The sequence below is a fragment of the Panthera pardus genome, unplaced genomic scaffold (genome assembly GCF_024362965.1).
Source record: "Panthera pardus isolate Hobbes unplaced genomic scaffold, ASM2436296v1 HiC_scaffold_12, whole genome shotgun sequence".
NCBI classification, from domain to species: Eukaryota; Metazoa; Chordata; class Mammalia; order Carnivora; family Felidae; genus Panthera; species Panthera pardus.
This window is the reverse complement of record NW_026526677.1, coordinates 100,594,101-100,616,232: the sequence shown is the minus strand read 5'-3', so window position 1 is coordinate 100,616,232 and position 22,132 is coordinate 100,594,101. Positions and strand designations below refer to the sequence as shown.

Below are 22,132 nucleotides of genomic sequence, written 5' to 3'. Positions count from 1 at the left end.
GTGTGCAAGAACTGGGGAGCAGCCCCTAGGAGAAAAGGGCAGCCCCAGTTTACAGCCAGCAATGGAACGGGGGTCTCGGTCCTACAACCACAAGGAATAGCATTCTGCCAACCACCTGAATGAGCCTGGCAGTGGATCCTTCCCACAGCCTCCCCAGAGGAGTCCAACCAGCCAACATCTTGATTTCAGTCTTGTATAAACCCAGAGCAGAGAAAATCGTCAAATCAACCTGCATTTCTGGCCTGCAGAACTGTGAGATAATAAATCTGTGTTCTTTTAAGCCACTAATTTTGTGGTTATCTGTTACAGTAGCGATGGAAACTAACACAGCCCACCATTGTCCACCTAGCAAATCACTGCTGTAAGATCATCCCTGCACCCCCACACCTTTCAGAACCCCCAACCAGACAGCACGTATGTCCCAAACCTTCAGCATGACATCTGAAAGAGCCTCCAACTTACCTTTATAGCTCGTATCCCACAGAAAGTCCCCCCCCCCCCCCACTTACAACACAGTGGCCACCTTCACGTCCTCCAAAAGTACTCTGAGCATTCCCACCTCTGGGTCTTTACTCACACTATGCCCTCATCTGGAATTGTCTCTCCTGTTCCCTCCTTCTGCCCACCCGAACCTGAGCTCTCCCCCTCCACAAAGAATCCCTGAACCTCCAGCCTGAGAAGCCTCACTGCCCTGCTCTCTCTGCCTCACCCACTGGGGGCTCAGTATATGCTGTCTCATGTTAGGTTCTGTCCCTCGTCGACAACCTTCCCAAGTGATGGCAAGACCCACATCTATCATTTCCCTTCTATCTCCCAGTGTGTCCAGCACAGTTCAGGGTACACAGTAGGGGTCAACAGAAACCTGCTGAGTTACAGATGAAATGAAAGTGTCTCCCAGGCACTGTCCTATCGAGCACTGGATCCCAGATGTGAGGAACAGAGGGAACGTCCAGCCTGGACCTGGCTGCCAGGGACCAGGAGAGAGGGCATATGGTGAGGTGGTGAGAGGGCAAGAACAATTCCAAACCACACAGAGTCCTGAGATGGCCCAGAACCGGGGGGGCAGGCAGGGCGGGCCACTCTCAAGCCAGGCCAGAAATGATCATGTGTCAGGAGCAGGTGAGCCAAAAGGGCAGCTGGGCTCAGGATTCAGGGCAGATCTGCCGGGACCTGCAAACCAGTCATTACCTACCTACCTGGCAGTGTGATGGGACTGCATGGGCTGTCACCAAGTGCCAATCAGACATCCAGGAAGGCTCCGGAGAGGCTGAAAAGAGAGGAGAAAGAGAAAAGAGAAAAGATTCAGAGGGCAAGGAGAGGAAGGGCTGGAGAGGGAAGGGGGAGAGAAAACAGGGAAAGGATGGGAGGAGGAGAGAGACAAGTGGTAGGAGAGGCGGGCATTTGTCCCTCAGTGTCTCTTGGAGAAATACCACGATCCCCAGAATATCCGTAGCCCACTAGGGTTAAGGTGAGGTAAGGAGATGGAAACACCCAACCCTCCCTCCTCACCTTGGCCACCACAACTAAGAAATTATGTAGAGTAATTAATCAAAAGCTAATGAGAAATGTGTTTTCTCTCCCGGCCTAGCCCCACATCATATTCTTATTAGCTGAGGTTATTACAATAGTAATCATGCGTGCTCCAGGCGCAAATTGGGTTTTTTGCTCCACTGCCACCAATTTAGAAAACCATTAATGGCAAGATAAAGCCCCCATGGCTCACACCAGGCCAAGCCTGGGGAACCCACTGCCGGTTCCCTGCTCCCACTGTCCAGAGAGGGGCCTCCCCAGGGCGGCCCCAGGGATCCAGAGGTCTAACCCCTGGAAGGAGCCAAGCACTGGAGGGGAGATGGCAGGAGCACCTGGCCTGAGGCAGGGGGACACTGGATTTCACACACACACACACCCTGCAGTGTAATCACTAGGGCAGAGATGGCCCTCCAGAAATGAAGCATAAAGCTGAGTTTGCCCCTGGGGTCCAAGTCCATCCCAGTTTTCTCTGGAGCCCTTTGCCCCTCAGAACCTATTCTCCAAAAAGGTTTGGCTATATCTGTGGTCCCCAGACACAGGCACACAGTCAGGTGCTGCCCCTTGATGAAGGTTCCCCTGGCAAAAAGGAGGGTAATATAGTTTTTCATAAAACTAAGTGGACTGAGTTTGATTCTGAAGTTGTCCTTCCTATTTCGTTTGTGGTTTCACATATATACGTGTGTGCGTGCAATACGCACAGGGTATCTATAAAACCTTGCTCGGCACTTACTCGGGACTCTTTCCATTGCGAGGGAGGGATTTAAAATGACATTGCAAAACTGGAGATGCACTGGCTCGTGTTAACTAAGAAGAGCAGGGGTAAAACCAGAAGGTCAGATGGCACTGTCGGGTCTCTCTTCATCTCTCTTTGCATTGCCCTTTTCTCCCTTACCAAATCTGAGCTTCCTCCCTGGGTTGAGGTCATAGGAGGAATGACCTCTGGGTTTGTGTTATCCTCGCATAGGATCTCAGAGGAAGAGATCTTCATGCTCCCCCTGCCCCGACATGTGAAATCCAGGTCCGGACTCTGTGACTGTCCCACTGTGGGCCAGATACGTATATATTCTAAGGCCAATCACTGTGGCCAGCGATGGCCAGGCCTGAGTCATGGGATTACTCCTGAGGACCAGTTAATAGTACTATCCTGTTGCCTCACAGAACAGGGGAATAGCCGATACCCTAAAGGAAGTAGGGATACAGTAACTGAAAAAGTTGGGCAAGGGGTGCTATGCAGACAGAGAAAACAGACATCTGCTACACCTGGTCCTCCACCCGCACTGCAGAAGTTTTTCTGACAGTCTCAGGAACTACAGAGTCAAATACTGAGCCACCAGAAAATGTCAAAAGACCACTTTGGCCCTGTCAATCACAGAAGAGAGTTCCATTACGTTAACCATAGTGGCAAGGTGCTAATGTAGGCTCTTAGCAACCTGACTCATAAAGAGACCACTTTAAGAATATCAGAAAGCCTATCTGTGACATAGGACATATTGGCAACTCCTCCAGCCCACTTCAGGTATTCTGCACTGAAAACCAAGGTGTAAGTCTAGAAAGTTCTCACAGCCACAGAGCTATGAGTGTAAAGTCAGCAGGCAGTGGGGGGCCTGGGCGGCTCAGTCGACTCTTGATTTCAGCTCAGGTCATGATCTCATGGTTTGACAGATCAAGAGTTCAAGCCCCGCGTCGGGTTCTATGCTGACAGCACAGAGCCTGCTTGGGATTCTCTCCCTGCCTCCTGCTGCACATGCATGCATGCTCTCAAGCTCGCTTGCTCTTTCATAAAAAAACTTGTCTCTTAAAAGACAAGTCAGCAGGCAGCAATTTCTCTACAGAAGGAACTCTGCAGGGCCCAAAGATCTCATGGAAACCCAGTCAGCTCAGCTTAAACACACTTCCAGGATGTCTGGCTCCTAGGCAAAATGGTTTTCCCTGAGCCCCACACTCAGCATACCTATGGATTGTCCAATTAGTTGATCAGAAGTATGATCACGACATACTCTGGTTTGTTTGGTTATTTTTATCATTTATTATTTAGCTCTTTGAACCTGTTGTCCCCAGAAGTCCCTCATAATAATAAACTGCCCTAAAACAGACCCAACTTGGAAGTAGAAACACTTCTTACTGGCTGTTTGGCTTTAAGCAAAATTCTTTGGCCTGTCTGATACCTAGTTTCTTCATCTGTAAAATGCACCTTCGGAAATGGTCCTTGAGTACCCAGACAGCCCGGAGACATTCTGGCACCTTTTGGTAAACTGTGTTGGGCACTTACTCAGTGTCAGGCAATGTGTGATGTGCTGAGCATGAAGACAGGACTTCATTCTGGGCGGGGAGAATGCTGGGAGAGGAGATACATGTCCTCCGTGTGTGATTCAAAGGAGAAGGACGCACACAACATGAGACAGGGATGACTCAAGGGCTATGGGCGTTTAAGAGGACGGGGTGGGAGGTCAGATCAGGTAGAGGAGAAGATGTCTACTCTGATCTGGAAGGACAGATGACATGCAGTGAGGAAGGCAGAGCATTTTCTGCAGAAGGGATGGTCCGAGCAGAGGTGTGGAAACAAGAATACCAAGAGTGGGTAGGCTCCCTCCTCTGGATCTGGAGAAGGCCCCGCTGGAAGGGTCCTCCCTTCTAGACCATCTGCTTCTTCTATGGCAGCCCAACCCTCTCCACTGTGCAGTCATGGGTGACAGTGCCTAGACACTGCCAAGGGGTGGCAAGGGAGAGGGGTTACCTCGGGACCTGTCCCTGGAGAATCCGTGACACCCTCAGCAGGACCATCCATGGTCTGCCTCACCACCTGCACTTCCCCTTATCTGCCTCTCCAGCTTGGCCAAGGTTCAGTGCTGCTAATTAGCAGCAATCAGCTCAGCTCTCCCAGCCCCACCCCTGCCAGATGCCGAGGCTTCCTTTCCCTCCTGCAGGGAAGGCACAGCAGGTGGCAGAGGCAGGGGGCAGAAAGAAGGAAGGAGCAGCTCTGGGGGGATGACTGAGGCAGATAATAGGGAGGGAATGGAGGGGTTTGGGAACTAAACATTGAGTCATTAGGCTGGACAAGCTGAAGGTCTCCCTAGCTCCTCCTCCAACTGAGCCTCCTTTGTAGTACAAAGCCCTTTCCCACAGTGTCTCATTAGTTTAGTCTCCAAACAACCCTGGGAGACAGGTATTATTTTTTGTAATGTCTTTGTTCTTTGGTCCACTCTGAGGTCCCCAAGGGAAGGGATCATGTCAACCTCATCACTGCTGTGCATCCCAGTGCCCAGCATGGAATTGGCATCTAATAAATAATTGCTGGATGGAAGGATGGATGGGATAATGGATGGACACACATACAGATGGATGAATGGATGATAAATCATCCCATTTTATGAATAAAGAAACTGAGGAACAGAGAGGGAAAACGTGACTTACCCAAGACCAATCTGACTGCTAGCAGCCAATCAGCACCAAGCCCCCAGTGCACTGGCCTCCTCAGCCAGCGCGCTTCCCAACACTCCAAAGTGCTCTCTCTTCATTGGTTTCTTGAACATACTCAGCCAAGAAAGGCCACCCTTCTGAAGCTCTGATTCCAATCCTTCCTCTTGCAGTTTGTCACAAGCCAAGCTACTGCCAACTCAGCTCCACAAAGAGCAGGATCCCCCAAAGCCCACTGACCATGGACTAGAGACAGGGAGCCTCTCTCTGGTCATGGTTCTGGAAAAACCTGACTGAAGCAACTAGTGGGGGAAAGGTAGACAGGGGCATCCAGAGCATGAGCCCCTGCAGAGGAACCGAGAACCCATGGTGTAACGTGCACAGTGCTGGGCTGGGAGTCACAGAGACCATTAAAATCCCAGCTCCCATCCTTCCGCAAGCATCTGCTCCCCCACTGTGATGCCCTCCCTCCTCTCAATCTCAATGAACATGACTTCTAAGCTCTCCAAGCCTGTCTCCTGGGCAATACCTATCACACATATGACTCTGAAAGTTGAACCACTGATAAGGTGAAGTCCCACCCTGTCACAGTCCCCTGCCTCTACCTACACTCCCTGCCTCCTCTCCCCTCAGGAACCCCCAAGCCCCAGCGTCAACACACACTCCTCTCTAGCCCCTCCACACCCCAATCTAGAGGTCTTCTCACTGCGGCCTCATCTCTCCACCTCAGACCTCACCTTCTGTCCTAAGGATCTGCCACCTGCCTTCGCACTGGCTCCATCCCGACTTCTGCTCCAAGGTCAAATCAAGGCCCTTTATCCTTCAGCTCCCGTGCTTTGCTTCAGAGCCTACTTGCCTTCTAGTTCCAGGGTCACTTCTTAGTCTCCAGGTAAAAGTTCTCCCCACAGGGAGTTCTGTCCCTTCCCAGGAGGCCACCCTCAGACTTCCCTCATAGACCCTGGGGAGGCCATTTGGTTCCCACGGTACCTGCTGACCCCTACACGCCTCTGGCTTCCTAAAACTCCCTGACCAGACAGGGGTCCTTCACCTCAGGTCCAGGAACCTTAAAAAGGTCCTCAGTACACTTTTGGGTCAGTAGGAACATATGCTCATTTTCTAGGAAAAGTGTCCTCAGCTAGAGAATTCCCTGACCCAGAAAACTCAAGATTCACTGCCTGGAAGTCCCATTTCCCCTTCTACCCTACGCATGACAGATAGCTCAGGGTCAGTGCTTTGTAACTCGGTCAGGCAGCCACCACCCTAGCCCCCTCCAAAACAGAGCCTTCTGGTGTGAGGCCTGCAAGGCTCCGGGGGTCTCCATGATGAGGACAGGATATATACACGGTGGGTGCTACATGAGAGGTCAGTGGGTGCTTCATGACAGCCCATGGAACTAGAACCTTGGCAAAAGTAAGAATCCCATAGAATCTTGGAGTTAACATCTTAAGAGATCGTAAGAGGCCATTTGATGCAACCAGTCATTCAAAAAACTACTTCAGTAGCACCTTCGCCATACTCAACACTGGAGATGGACAGATGGACACAGCCCACTGAGATGATATATTTGTGCAATTCCCATTTGTTGGAAGAGGTGACTGGAGCCAGAGGGGTTCATGGCTCGTCTAAGACCAAACAGTTGGCAAGTAGAGGACAGAAACTAGGTAAGACCCAAGCACCCTGTCTTCTCGGGTTGGGTCCAGAGTTCATGACACATGCCCCTGTCCCGTAGCCCCAAATGTGGCTGCACAGGCCAGCCCCTGTCCCCCGCTCGAGAAGTGGCAAGTGGCTGGCAGGGCTCCTGAGTGTGGGCAGACACTGGAGTTACCAGGTCTCTGTTTTTCCGGAGGCACACAGAGGGTTCCTGGTGGAGGAGGGTGGGAGAGAAGCCGGGAAGCCACAGCCTGTGCATGCAAATGAGGCGGCTGCACAATTAATCATCATCAAACAGTTTCATTAAGAGATGGAGGTTTGTGGCTGTTTGTCTTGGGGAAAAAAAAATACTGAAACAGCAGGAAGGAGAAGGGAGAAGGGAGGCTTGGACTGTTTATACCCAACTCAGAAACTAATGATTCTGCCCACTAGGGGAGGCCAAGGGTCTGGGGATGGTGAACAGATCTGCTAGGAGAGGAGGCTGATGGGCTCCCTGGAAGTAATCATATCCCTCCCGGACAGGGATGGTGCCCCTCCAGCTGTCAGCCCACCAAGAACCACACCAAGCACCTCCACTCAGGCCTCTTCCAGAAGCCAAAGTTTGGGGAAGGAAGGGGGCCACCTCCAGGCTGAGCTCAGGCACCATCCCAGGGCAGTAGAGTAAGGTGGTTACTGGGATTAGATTTCCAGTTTGGGAGCAGGGACTTCCCAGGGGAGAGAACAGATGCCCTATACACACCCTGGACTCAAAGCTCAAAGCCTCTTAAATGGTCTCAAAGCAGTTGTGGGACAGAAAGAAGCAGCCACTTGGAGAATCCGAACCTGGGGCCCTACTGATCCCTAAATCTCCACCTACCCCTTTCCCATGCCCCAACACCTCTTCTGTTACTCAAAAATGGAAAGAGAAAGGCAAGGGAATGGGGAGCTCCTTGTCAAGCCTTTTGGGAGCTAATGCCACAAGGCTGGAGCCTCCCTAGGCACCCAGCTGTGGAGCATGGCCCCGGTTGTCCTGGGCCAGGGAGGTCAACCCTCAGAAGAAATCTTACCAACTCCTCAAGATCTGGCTCTGTTTTCCAGCCACCTTCTTGTCCCTGTATTCAGCCTGTGTTCCATCCACATCAAGGCACTTTCCATTTCCCCAGCAGCCATGGCCTCTCATACTTCCATGCTGTTTCCTCTTTGCGAACTTTCCTCTTTGCTGCCTGCCTAGAGAACTCCTCTTTATCTATCAATGCCCACTTCAAATGTCCCCTCCTCTGTAAAGTCTTCCCTGACTCCCATACTCTACCAGATGAGGTATCTTCTTCCCTGTGCTCTACATAATTTGTGTTGTAATTATCTGTTCACCGGACAGGCCATGAAACAATAAGGTCCTTGAGGACAAAGACTACATCTTTCTTCACCTTTGTGGCACAAAGACCTCAGCTGCAGTTTAAAATTTGTCAATTGAATGAGTTTCATGAACTGGGAAAGATCACAGGTACCTCATCTACACACCGACTCAAGGCAAACGTCTAAATCATCCAGCTCAAGTTCATTTTCTTCCTGAGCTATCCCAAATCCCTGAGATTGGGAAGGGGTGAAGATGGGAGAAGTGCCCTTCACTCAGCATGCAGGGCTCCCAGGATCATGAGCCCAAGGATAAGCAACAGTTCCTGATCGGCAGATACCGTAGGCTGAAGGCCAAGCCACAGTAAAAGCCTAGTGTGGGGAACCAGAGCTCTCTTCCTAAGCTGAGTGATGCGTTGTGACAAGGAGTGTTGTGTGGGAATGCGCTGAGCCTGCAAGGGATTGCATTGCCTCTACGTCCCTATGGCCACAGGGCCCATCGGAGTGCCCTCTACCTACGAGGAACTTTTCCTACAGCTCCAAAGCACTGCTGGTAACCAGGTGGGACCAAACGGCCACAGCTCTACCTGCCCACCCAGATTCGTTCCCCCTCTCTTCTGCTCACTCCCATCCCCTTTCCTCCAAACTTGTTGACTGTTTGTGACTTGAGTCTTCCCTGTGATGGCCAGAAGGGAGAGGATCCATTTTAAATTAACAAGGTTATTAGCAGTTAATTACCTGAGGTATCATTGTAATTGAAAAGAAAAAGAGAGAAAAGAGGTTCATAAACATTCCAGCTGCCCGTTCTCCCTCCTCACTGTCACTACGGCTGGGGTGAGGGGGACAACCACAATGTCCCCTATGCCAGGTGTACAGACCATTGACTTTTCTTGCTCACAGTATCCCTCCGTGCATTCCCACCTGTTTTCACTGGGATATCTGGCAGGGGAAACCAGACTCAAGGAGAGTAGACTGTCTACCTGACCTACACCTCACTGACGACTCTGAGAAACGCTCAGCCATAGCCATAAAGATGCAGAGAGATTTATTTTACATTGGGGGTGTTCAGGAAGGAGGCACAAACCTGATGCCTGGAGTCAATATTTTCAGTGATTTTTATCTCAGATTGTCCTCAGTGATTCTGCAATTAAGCACGGCTGGCATACATCGGCATTATCGATTTTTAGTCCCAAATTCACTGCCACCAGAGACACCACTATGTCAGGGATCAGCTCCTTTTCCTTCCTCCCCACCTCCACCAGCCCCTGCCAGGGCTAAAGGCTTCCCGGAGCAGTAGGGGCATAAAGAGGACACAGAAGGCAAAGCCTCCTCCCTCATGCTGACATCAGCACCTACTCACTAGATCCTCAGGCGAAGACCCCATACCCTGCAGTTCTTATCAGAGAGACCATCTCCTGCAGAAAACTCACCAGAAGCCATTCCATCGCTCAGGCCTCATAGAAGGAGCCCCAGACCACAGACTCCATGAAGTCTCCGCCTATGGGAGACCCCCAATCTCACCAAATTGTTCCCAGTTTAGGGTAAACCAGTAGAAGGAGGCAACCTGTGAGCTAAAAATCCCTCTTGACCTCCAGAAGATCTCCCCCAGGCACAAGCAGCAAGCGCCAGTGGCTCTCCTCACTGGCCAGGGCATTGGCAGAGGCACCGTGGATTCTGATATGGAGAACGTGGTGTGGGCACTAACGGGATGGAGGGGTGAGCTCGAGCGAAAGATACCCTCCCAACTGCTTCAAGCCTCTGCTGCCCTGAGACAGCCTGGGACTCCTGACACACCCCAGGCCACCCTCCCTGTCCCCCTTCCCTTCCCTCAGCAAAGCTCCAGCTCCCCTGCCTTAGGCTAAGCCCTCTCCCCTCTGGACCCGACTTTCCCAAGCAGAATTCAGCCCCCTGAGTAGTAGCCAGAGTGGTCAAGAGCAGACCCCTGACCTCCCACCCAACCTTCTGGAGGCAACAACAGAGAGCAAAGTGGGGAACAACAGAGCACACACAAAACCCATACATGATCACATATGTGTGCAAGTATAATTATATGAAGTATGATATACTTCACATATGATATGCACATATGCACGCAGAAAAGTGCATATATCATTAAATGTTTTAATTGAGCATTTACTATGTGACAGGTAAGTAACAGTATTAGCCACATTTTATGAAGAGAGAAACTGAGGTTCAGAGACCCTAACTAATATGTCCAAGATCACACAGCTATTATATGATGGAGAAGAATATGAACCTAGGCAGTCTGTCTGTCTCTAAACTGCCTAACTCCTAAACCTTCCAGTACATGTTTTTCAAAGATTCCACCAAAGTGGGAGTGGGGTGGGGAGGAGATGACTGGGGAGCCAAGATATACTAAAACATTCTTCTCCCCACCCTGTATGGGTAGGACAGCTGCTGCCCAACCCTGGACCAGAGTCACTCCTCCTCTCTTCTGCACCCCCAGGTGGGAGCAGGGCGTCCGAGTGCTGGGTGGGGTGAAGCCAGCCCACCAGCACAGACTCCCTCATCCAGTGCTCCCTGCCCTCTCTGCCCTTCCATCCATGCTCAGAGTAGAGGGACATAGCTAGGGCAGGGGAGGGAAAGGCCCCCACCCGTCTAGTTCACATTTCCCCACCTGCAGAGCTGCTCCCATCCCCCTTCCCGCTGAGTCTGCACTGTTCAAAGTCACCTTGCAAGTGTCTCCCATGCCCGGGAAGGCAGCCAGGGGAAGAGAAGCAGATGGGCGGCTGACATGGGCAGCATATCTACAGCTAGCATGAGGGAAGGGGTAGGGGAGGCTGGCGCTAACCTGGAGCCTGGCGCCCGGGGCTATGGCCAGGGCTGAGGGAAGGGCCAGGGGTGAGCCCAGAACCTCAGACTGTCCCTGGAACTGGGTATATCTGGACCAGTCTGCGGGTCTGGTGGGCTGCGGATAGAGCACCTGACACCTGAAGAGGGGTGTGATCTGACACCTGCAGCCACTTGAGAGCCACAACGTTCCCAGGAACCAGAGCTTCATTCCAAAAGAAGCCTAACCAGTCATAACCCCTTTCCTTCCTTTCCTGGGAACCGAGAAAACAACTGAAACAACTAGCAGGGGGAAGGAAGGAGGCCAGAGACCACTGACCCACCTCTCCCCACCCTATGCATCCCCGGCCCCTGGGATTTGCCTCCTCTGGTTCTTTGCAGGGGTGCAGCAGGACCCAAGAGAGCTGCCCTCAGGTCTCTTCCTGCCACCTAATGACTGGGAAAAATCAGTTCACTTCTCTAAATGAAATGCATAAGACATAGTTGGCACTCAACAGATGTTAGTTTCCTCTCCCTTCCCCTTCCCGCCACTTCCCACTGGAGGGAAGCCCAGGTGTCTTGCAGAGGCTGGGGGCAAAGAACCTCTCTCCCTTCCTGGTGGCAGGGCCCAGAGAGTGGAGGGCAGCAGATCCCCTTCCACTATTCCCAGCTGGCAGTGGTGGGGAGGAGGGGCACTCTGGGAACTGATGAACTCTATTGGAAATCCTGAAGAACACTGGGCTGTTGATACTAGAGTGTTCTGGGATTTCATGAGCACTGGGGCCTTACAGGGATTCTATCAGAAAGATACTGGGGCATGATAAGAAAGCAATAGGAGTTGCTGGGGACATACTGGAAAGTTACTGGGAAACTCTGGGGTGTCCCAGGGAGCAAAGGCCATATGGGCATTCCTAGGCACACTGGGATTTCAGAGGGCATCATGCCAACTAAGGACCTTCGGAGATGACTAGGCATTCCCTGTGGGGCATGCATGGGTTCCACTAAGTGCTACAGTCTAGGCTGCCCTTCTCTTGAAAAGGAGCATGGGTGGGTAGGGATGCAGCCTGCCCCAGGGGAGCCGCAGCAGGACTACCCTGCCCTGGAAGAGGGAGTAAGCAACTCTTTGAGCAGCAACCACCAAATTGTGCTTTCCCGGTGTGGTGGCTGCCTCAGGGGAATGTGCAGCCTGGTTTGGAAAATCACCCCTAAAGAGGGGAGCAACTCCCTGCCTGGCATCAGTCCCCTCAAACTCAGGCCCCAGGCCCTACATCTACCCCCAAGGTGAAGGGACATCTGGGGCACAGGGGAGGCAGGACTGAGGCAGTAAGACTCGGTGGGGCTAAGTAGGCACCTTGTCAACAACAAAGGCTCCCAGCATATAATTGGTTCCCACTCTCAGGAAGAGAAATCTGGGGACACACAGGCTGGACCTTTGACTTATGAAAACCTCAGTTTCTTAGCCCCGGATGGCAATAGCTGTTAGGAAATCTGGACTCCTTGGGGAAAAAAATAAAGGCTTGGATAACCTACTCCTCTGTTCCCCATCTCCTACCCGCTTTTCTGAGTCCTCCCCATCCTTCAAAGACCAGCTCCCCATCCTAGTCCTCCCCAGAAGCTTTCCCCATGTCCAGCAGACCCTGCTCCTTTGATTGGCAATAGCTCTTCAGCAGGCCTTGACCTCTGCCTTGATCTGTGGTCTTCTCTGGACATGGAAGGCCTTCTCCCTAAGGCCCATGGTGATGGGGGCAGAGCAGCGGGCCACATCAGCCACCTCACCTTAGGCCTGGCCCCAGCTCCCCCTGCTCCTGCTAAGGGCTCAGGGCCTGGCAGGAGGCCACTGTGCTCTAGCTAGCAGGTAGGTTTTGTTAAGGAGAATGCGTCAGCTGTCGCCCTACTTCAGCGGATGGGGCCCAGGATGGCCCGTGCCCTGAAAAGCACCAGTGGCACTGTTGGGACAGAGGAGCTCAGACACTTCTGCCCCCAGCCTAGAACAACAAAGTCAACCGGAGCCAAAGCAGCTGCTAAGCGTGCCCGATCTGGAGGAAGCTTGCACGCAGGCTGGACGTGGAGAAGGCAGGTCACTGAGCCCAGGGCCCCGACTTGGTCCCTGTGTGCCCCCCAGAGTCAGGAAAACAAACCCAGAGTAAGCACAAGCCCCCAGGCAACCTCATGCACCTGACTGCCCCTCACTCTCAGGACTGTAGTGATGCTCCATGGGTCCCTTCACTGGACCTCAGGAATCTGCATGGCTGAACCAGGATAAGCCTCCTCACCCTTGCCCCCGGCCCAGATCGGAGGCAGCGGCTGGTCCAGGCCAGCAGAAAGCAGCAGAGAAACTTTGCACTGCACCAGTCCTTCAGGGTGGCCAGCCTGCCTCCCCACCGCCCCACCCCACCCCACCCCGGCCCTTCCTCACGCTCAGCCAGCTCCCGCCTGGCCACGGGGCGGTGAGGAGGAGCAGGAAAGGGACTGAGCACCAGCGCGGCCAGCCCCGGGGCCGGCCGCCCACTCCTCCACCGCTGGCAGCACTGAGCCCCATCATCAGGCACTAATTAAATCCCCCTAATGAGGAAATAAGGATGCAGGAGCCGGCTCCGCCGCGGCCTCCCCGGCCCACCGCCCTCGCCTCTCCATCGGACTTATCGCTCGTCACAGGATGTTTACAATAATTTTTAATTTGTGCAATTATTAATCACTTTTCTATCTGCCTCATTTGCATAATAATTAGTCATCTCACTGTTTGGCATGCCTGTGAATGACAGTGTTTTAAATTGAATTAAGATTTTAATATTCTATTTTCCTGCTTTCTTCCCCCCTCACACGCTAATCAAAGTCAGATTTGGCAGCCAGAGGGAGGGTGGAGAGGAGGCTGGCAGGCACTGGACTTGGCCTGCTCCTCGCTCCTGAGAACTGAGCTGGGAGGAGGGGCAGGTCTGGAGAGGGCAACAGCAACCCACCGGCACCCCAAACCTGGTGCCCAAGGGGTTAACTCAGCCTTGCCTAATGGAGGGAGGCAATGAGTGAGGAGTGGGCAGCGGGCAGTGGGGAGGGCAGGCGTCAGACTGTCTCAGTGGCGCCAGAGAGCAAGAAAAGCACTTTCATTTTCTGTCCAAACAGGCTGCTTTTTGCAAGGGAAGTTGGAAAGCACATTACAGGCCAGTAATTGATCCCTGGTTACTAGTCTAAGTTAACTTTGATGGCTCAAGGTCCCCCAGGTAGAGAAGCAGCTGGAACAGTCCAAAACCCATTGCCATTCTTTGGACGGACTGAGAAAACAAATCTCTGCAGTTGAGTTGGGCTCCCCTCCCCCATCTAGAGCCACCAGCTCTCCACACACCAGCAGACCCTCTGCCCAGGCTGGGCACTTCACAGAAGCATGCAAGAGAGGGCGGGGTTCCGGCTGACCAGGGGCAACAGGAGGGGGCACACTGGCCCCTGTCAGGGGCAGGGGTGGGTTCATCTCTCTTACCCTCAAGCCCCCCTCTGACCACCCCAGGAATCCTGCTCCAGCCCCACCTCCTCACCACTAGGCTTGCCTTTCGTGTTGCCATGGTAATCCCTGTGGCTACCCTGGATACCCATTGCGGCTCCAGAATTCTCTGCTTAGGCAGAGCAGCTCTACCCACAGCCTGCTTAGAACACCTCCCCTTTTACCATCACTGAGGCCAAAGGTTGAGGAGCTAGGGTATGATCACCAACACATGGTCTGCAAAGTCAGATGCTACTTTTCCCTTAAGGTGAGTAGGGAGAGGAGATGGGACACGGGAGCTGGTGTGAGCCAGTACAGGACATCACAGGCTGGGGACCGGGGGATCAGACTCCAGCCACCAAGGCTTTCCCCAGGCCAGAGTAAAGGAAGGACCTCAGCCTACAGAGATCCATTCCTCCCACAAGCAACAAGGTCTCCCAACTGTGCACTTAGGAGTCAAGGAGGGAAGTCCTCCCGGCGGGGCGGATTGGATGGGGGGGTGGGGACAGGGGGGGACAGGGAGACAGAAATGGAGTCTTGCTGCCAGAGTTAAAAACTAGATGAGGAGAGAGGGCTAGAAGTTTCCAGGAGAGCCCTTCTCCTTCATAGGACTCCATGGCTGGTCTGCATTCTCCATCTACAAGTCAGGCAGGGAAGATTCTAGGTATTCCTACAGTCCCCTCTGACACAGGATGTCCCTGGGCTGACCCCATGAGCCCTCTTGCTGATTCACCTAGGCAGGTGCCAGCCTCGGGAGCTGGTAGTGCCGCAAACCCACTTGCCCAGTCATCGTCTGAAGGGGCAGGACAAAAACTGCCGGGATTCAGGAGAGGCACGGTCCAATCCAGGAATTACAGGGAGCTTTTGAGAAACCAGGCCCGCAGGGGCTTGGGCTTTGTCCCCAGCTCCACTAGAAGGAACACATAGCCTTCTTATTAGTTTGTAAATCAGGCCTAGATGAGCCCAGACTTCACTGTCTCCTACCTCATCAGCAGGGGATGCACCCTTTACCACAACCAGCTTCACCCACCACACCCAGCCTCTGCTCCCCAGCCTTTCCTTCCCGCAACCCCTCAGTGGCAAAGGGAGCTCTCCAGGCTCAGAGACCTGTACACGGACCTGGTGCCACAGTTGCCTCTGCTGGCTGCCTTCACCTTCCACACCTCCCCTAGGGATGAGAGGAAGGCCAGCAGACCCTCAGAACCATGCTCACCGTGAATTCCAGCTTACCGGGGACAGTCCTGGTTTACAAGTGTTGTCTCGGCATACCTATTAATAGTACATGTGTGCTCATACACACAAACACACCATTTACTCTCAGAAGTGTCCTAGTTTGGACAAGAAAATAAATGGCTTCTCTAATCACAGGCCAGTACAGGGTCCCAGAGAGCCTGGGGAGAAAGTGGAGATGCTCTGAGCATAGAGACAAGCAACATTCTCTCAGTCCCCAAGCAGAGGTGAAGCTACGCCCTTTCAGTCAGCACCAAGAGCGAAAGTCAGAGCCCCTGTCCTGGGCCAGAGCACCAGCATGTCAACAGTCTAGCCTGGGGACAGAAGGGATGCAGGACTTTCCCAAGGCGGGGAGACACCTGACAAAAGGAAGAGTAAAAAGGAAGACAGAAGAGCCAGCTCAGCAAAAAGGTAGAAGCCTGAGGGGAGTAAGATGCTATCTTTACATGTGTCCAGCAAATGGCAACAGGGAGCAGCGTGCCTCGGCCCGTCCACGTTGCAGCGGGACAGCCCCATCCAGCTGGCTGCCTCGTACTGCTCTGGCATGTGTCCTCTTGCCCTTCCGAAAGGCCCACATAGATTGCAAAGCCTCTCTCCTTTACCCGCTTTCCCCAAGATGACTCCTTAGCCTGAATTGCAAAATCAATATAGACATTTCACAAGCTCCCATCCCCAACCTAAGAGATGAGGAAGAGAAATCGGAGCAGTCAGCCCCAGGGTAGCAGGACTCTTGGATCCCTTCCTTTTGTGCTGTTACCTGATTGATGCAAGGCTCTTAGGGATCCCCCTTCTCTCCACCTATCTGAGTTGGGATTCCTAAGTTCAGAAGTATAGAGACCACTGTGTTTCTTTGTAGGATGGGAATGGGGTTACAGATATTGGGGAATTTCTATGTCCTATCATCCAGCGAAGTTAATGTAAATTAGCTGCAAAGTAATATACAAATGCATACAATCTACATCAGGAACCAGTAGTTATGCATTCTGGGGACTCAGCAGCAACAGTCCCCACTCCATTTCTCATTATGCTTTTGATTTGCATTTCCCTGATCATTAGTGATATTGAGCATTTTTTTATGTGTCTGCTGGCCATCTGCATGCCTTCCTTGGAAAAAAGGCTATTCGGATCTTCTGCCCACTACTTCATTGGGGTTTTTTTTCCTATTGAGTTGTATGAGTCCTTTATATATTTTGAATATTAACCCTTTCTCAGATATAAGGTTTGCAAAGGTAGGTGGCCTTTTCACCTAGTTGATGGTTTCCTTTGCCGGACAGATGCTATTTAGTTTGATGTAGTCCCACTTGTTTATTTTTGCTTTTGTTGCCTTTGCTTTTGGAGGTAGATCAAAAAATCATCACCAAGACCTAAGTCAAGGAGCTTACTCCCCGTGTTTTCTCCAGATTTATGGTTTTAGGTCTCACATTCAAGTCTTTAATCCCTTTTGAGTTAAATTTTGTGAATGGTATAAGGTAGTAGTCTAGTTTCATTCTTTTGTATGTGGCTGTCCAATTTTCCCAACACTAGTTATTGAACAAACCGTCTTTTCCTCATTGTATATTCTTACCCCCTTTATCATAAATCAATTCGCCATATATATGTGGGTTTATTTCTGGGCTCTCTATTCTGTTCCATTGACCTATGAGTCTCTTTTTTATGTCAATACCATACTGTTTTGATTACTATAGCTTTGTGATACAGTTTGAAATCAGGGAATGTGATGATTTTCTCTCTCAGTATTGCTTTGGCTATTTGGAGTCTTTTGTGTTTCCATACAAATTTTATGAGTTTGTTCTGTTTCTGTGAAAAATGCCATTGGAATTTTGATAGGGATTGCACTGAATCTTTAGATTGGGGTAGGATGAACATTATGACAATATTAATTCTTCTAACATGAGCACTATAGATCTTTCCATTTATTGGTATCCTCTTCACTTTCTTTCATCAATGTCTTACAGTTTTCACTGTACAGGTCTTTCACCTCCTTGGTTAAACTTATTCCTAGGTGCTTTATTCTCTCTGATGCAATTATAAATAGGATTATTTTCTTAACATCTCTTTCTGCTAGCTTGTTGTTAGTGTATAGAAATCCAACAGATTTTTATAAATTGATTTTTGTATCCTGTGACTTTACTGAATTTATCTACTAGTTCTAACACTGTTTTGGTAGAGTCTTTAGGGTTTTACAAAATCATGTCATCCTCAAATAGTGACAGTTTTACTTCTTCCTTACCAATTTGGAAACCCTTTTATTTATTTTTCTTCTCTAACTGCTCTGGCTAAGACTTCCAATACTAGTTTAATAAAAATGGTGAGACTGGACCTCCTTGTCTTGTACCTCATCTTAGAGGAAAAGCTTTCAGCTTTTCATCATTGCATATGGTGTTGGCTGTGGACTTGTCATGTGTGGCCTTATTATGTCAAGGTACATGGCATTTATCTATACCCATTTTGTTGAGTTTTTAATCATGAATCGAGGTTGAATTTTGTCAAATGCTTTTTCTGTTTCTATTAAGATGATCATATGACTTTTATCCTTCATTTTGTTACTGTGTACCATGTTGATTTGTAGATGTCAAACCATCTTGCAATGATGGGATAAATCCCACTTGGACACTGTGTGTAATTTTTTTAATGTATTGTTGAATTCAGTTTGGTAGTATTTTGTTGAGGATTTTTTTTTTTCATCTATGTTCACCAGAGATAATGGCCTGTAAGTTTCTTTTCTTGGTGTGCCCTTGTCAGTTTTTGGTATCAGAGCAATGCTAGCCTTATAAAATGAGTTTGGAGGTGCTCCCTCCTCTTCAATCAATTCATATTTTCTATTTCTTCATGATTTACTCTTGGAATTTTGTATGTTTCTACAACTTATCCACTTCTTCTAGGTTGTCCAGTTTGTTGATGTTCAATTGTTCACAGTAGGCTCTTATGATGCTTTGTATTTGTGGTATCAGTTGCAATGTCTCCTCTTTCATTTCTAATTTTATTTATTTGAGCCCTCTTTTTTTTTTCTTGGTGAGCCTAGCTAAAAGTTTATCAATTTTGTTTCCTTTCAAAGAACCAACTCTTAGTTTCACTGATCTTTTGTATGATCTTTTTAGTCTCTATTTCATTTATTTCCACCCTGATCTGTTATTTCCTTCCTTCTACTAACTTTGGGCTTCATTTGTTCTTTCTCTAGTTCCTTAAAGTGTAAAGTTAGATTGTTTGAGATTTTTGTTTCTTGAGGTAGGCATGTATCACTATGAATTTTCCTCTTAGAACTGCTTTTGCTGCATCCCATAAATTTTGGTATGTTGTATTTTTCCATTTTCATTTGACTCAAGGTAAGTTTTTATTTTTCCTTTGACTTCTTTGTTGACCCACTGGTTCAGTAGCATATTGTTTAATCTCCCCATATTTGTATTCTTGTTTTCTTTTCTCCAGTTTCCTCTTGTAATTAATTTCTAGTTTCATACCATAGTGGTTAGAAAAGATCCTTGATATTATTTCAGTCTTCTTAAATTTATTAAGACTTGTTTTGTGGCCTAACATATGATTTATCCTGGAGAATGTTCCATGTGCCCTTGAGAAAAATGTGTATTCTGCTGCTTTTGGATGGGATGTTCTGTATACATAACTATTAAATTCATCTGGTCTAATGTGTCATTTAAGGCCTTATTGATTTTTTTTTAATGTTTATTCATTTTTTGAGAGAGAGACAGAGAGACAGAGAGAAAGAGTGTGAGTGAGAGAGGCACAGAGAGGGAGGGAGACGCAGAATCCGAAGCAGGCTCCAGGCTCTGAGCTGTCAGCACAGAGCCTGACGCAGGACTCGAACTCATGAACCATGAGGTCATGACCTGGCCGAAGTCAGATGCTCAACCGAGCCACCCAGGCACCCCTCCTTATTGATTTTCTGTCTGGATGATCTATCCATTGGTGTAAATGGGGTATTAAAGGACCCCACTATTATTGTATTGCCATCTATTTCTCCCTTTGGGTCTCTTAATATTTGTTTATTGATTTAGGTGATCCTATGTTGAGTGTATAAATATTTACAAATATTACATAAATAGGAAGCACTTAATTCAGCCATTCTGCCCATAGCAAGGAAGCCAGGGAAAACTCCATAAAGGAAACACTTGATCTGGGATGAGTAAGGTTCTGCTATGGGGAGAAAAAAAACAGAATAGCAGAAGCAGCTTGGAAAAACACAGAGATTGGAACCAGTGGTGTTTGATCAGGCAAGTGAGAAGTCCAGAAATTCCAGGGAAAGGGTTGATAGGTCAGGTCACAAAGGACTTTGACAGAATGCTGAGCAGACTCAACACATGTTGTAGATAAAGGCTTCCTCCTCAATTTGCCTCCTACATGACCCTGGAGGCATTCCTATCCTCAGTCTCTCCATCAATACTGGGATAATCATGCTTCCCTTACCCTGTTCCCATGAAAGCTACAAACTCCCTGTCACTGGTACTGGGTTGGTTGGCAGAGCCACTCCATGAATATCTGACAGGAGGTCCATGTACTAATTAAGCATTCATCTAATGCTGCATACATGACAATCAATTATTAGCTCTGCTAATTAGAAACCTCCACTAAGAAGTTTTGGGGAGCAACCGGAAGGCAATGAACCAATTTTGGCCTACTCTTACCCAGAGTAACCACAAGACTTATTCATTCAGTCATTGAGACAAATAGCATAGACTTTAGAAGCTCTGTGGTCTGTAGCCTCAGCTTCCTTGTCTACAAAATGGAAACATTAGCATCAAATTTATTGAGTTTTTATGAAATTAATGTATAGAGGAGAGTGCCTGGCCCATAGCAGCACTAAATAAAGGACAGCTATTAGTTCTAAGGTATAATTCCTTAGTCTAGGAGCTTGGGATTTGAAAATGAGCAGAAGGCCTAAGAAAATAAGAATATGAATAAAAATAAGAAAATGACTAAGAGTCCTGGCCAGAGGACCTCATGATCCACAAAACAGCATGACGAATGTTGACTACAAAATGCCATGAAAACTCAGAAAAAAGGCTGACTTGGTAAGCTGACCCTGCACTTACAGCAGCAGCACAAGTTTGCATTGTGAGTCCCTAAGCAGAACCGGGCAAGACAAGGCCCTTCTAGCCCCTGCCATATCCCCTAGAGGTCTCCCAGCACCTCAAGTGGTTGTTTGAGTTTGTCTTTCTCAAAAGTTTCTCTAAACTCCACAGTGAAAGACTTTCTAATTTGTAACTCAGAAGTTAAGTCCTCTCCAGCATGAGACCATGTTGGCTGAACCTTAGGAGAAGGAATGGGCCCAGATAAGCCCCATTCCAGCCTCCTCCTCTCCTGCACCAAGAAAAACCAGGACAAGGTCCACCATCCCATTACCTTACATGATGAGAAAGTGTCAAAGAGCAAGACAGTGGGATTTCTAGGGGCTGGAGTTAACTATAGTGGCCCAAAATGCCAACTGCACAAGTAGGCAAAGGGGGTAACGTGGCTCCATCTCCTCTCACAACACGTGTAAAGGAGCAGTGGGAACTTCTGACGATGGTTTTCTCAGTGGGAATCAATGGTGGGATGTGATCACCATGGAAGCTAATTCAAACTTAAATACATTGATTACAATATAATATCTAAATGCAGAGAAGTAACAGTCCTATGATCAGTCCTCTGATCAGAATACCCTGCGCCTTAGGACCCAAGCCAGGTGCTGTACTTTAAAAGGGGCAGCAAACCAGAGTGACTTCAGAGAAGATAGTATGGGACTCAAAGTCACAGTTGAAGAAACTAGACAAAAGTAAGATGGGCCCAGCAGCTTTCCTACAATGTCAACATAACTGTGATATTACTTCGCGATCATAAAGGAGGTGCCACAGTTAAAGGGGAAAATGTCTTACTGTCAGCTACTCAAACACAATAAATTCCAGAGATTCCTCCCTCAGTCCCTGCTTCAGGTTCATGTGATATTCCCCAACCCACACAGCACCTGCAGGATGGCACGTTCAAGAATAGTTTCTGTACAGGAACCCTCTTGCACTGTTGGTGGGAATGCAAATTGGTGCAGCCTCTCTGGAAAGCAGTGTGGAGGTTCCTCAGAAAATTAAAAATAGACCTACCCTATGACCCAGCAATAGCACTGCTAGGAATTTATCCAAGGGATACAGGAGTACTGATGCATAGGGGCACCTGTACCCCAATGTTTATAGCGGCACTCTCAACAATAGCCAAATTATGGAAAGAGCCTAAATGTCCATCAACTGATGAATGGATAAAGAAATTGTGGTTTATATACACAATGGAATACTACGTGGCAATGAGAAAAAATGAAATATGGCCTTTTGTAGCAACATGGATGGAACTGGAGAGTGTGATGCTAAGTGAAATAAGCCATATAGAGAAAGACAGATACCATATGGTTTCACTCTTATGTGGATCCTGAGAAACATAACAGAAACCCATGGGGGAGGGGAAGGAAAAAAAAAAAAAAAAAAAGAGGTTAGAGTGGGAGAGAGCCAAAGCATAAGAGACTGTTAAAAACTGAGAACAAACTGAGGGTTGATGGGGGGTGGGAGGGAGGGCAGGGTGGGTGATGGGTATTGAGGAGGGCACCTTTTGGGATGAGCACTGGGTGTTGTATGGAAACCAATTTGACAGTAAATTTCATATATTAAAAAAAAAAAAAAAGAATAGTTTCTCTAGTCTATTCAGTCTGTCCCTGGGCTTCATTTATGACTCTAGGACCCACCTTGAGGC

At 49.2% G+C, this 22,132-nt stretch overlaps 1 protein-coding gene across 1 annotated transcript in view; it reads right to left on the bottom strand.

The window, feature by feature from the left end:
• Positions 1–1,224: 1,224 nt before the first annotated feature.
• Positions 1,225–22,132, bottom strand: part of BUD13 (BUD13 homolog) — a 61,491-nt gene continuing 40,583 nt past the window's right edge. Inside the window, exon 10 of the mRNA XM_053900458.1 lies at positions 1,225–1,267. Coding sequence (XP_053756433.1) covers positions 1,240–1,267 — 28 coding nt within the window. The 3' untranslated portion in view covers positions 1,225–1,239. The remainder of the gene's footprint in view (positions 1,268–22,132) is intronic.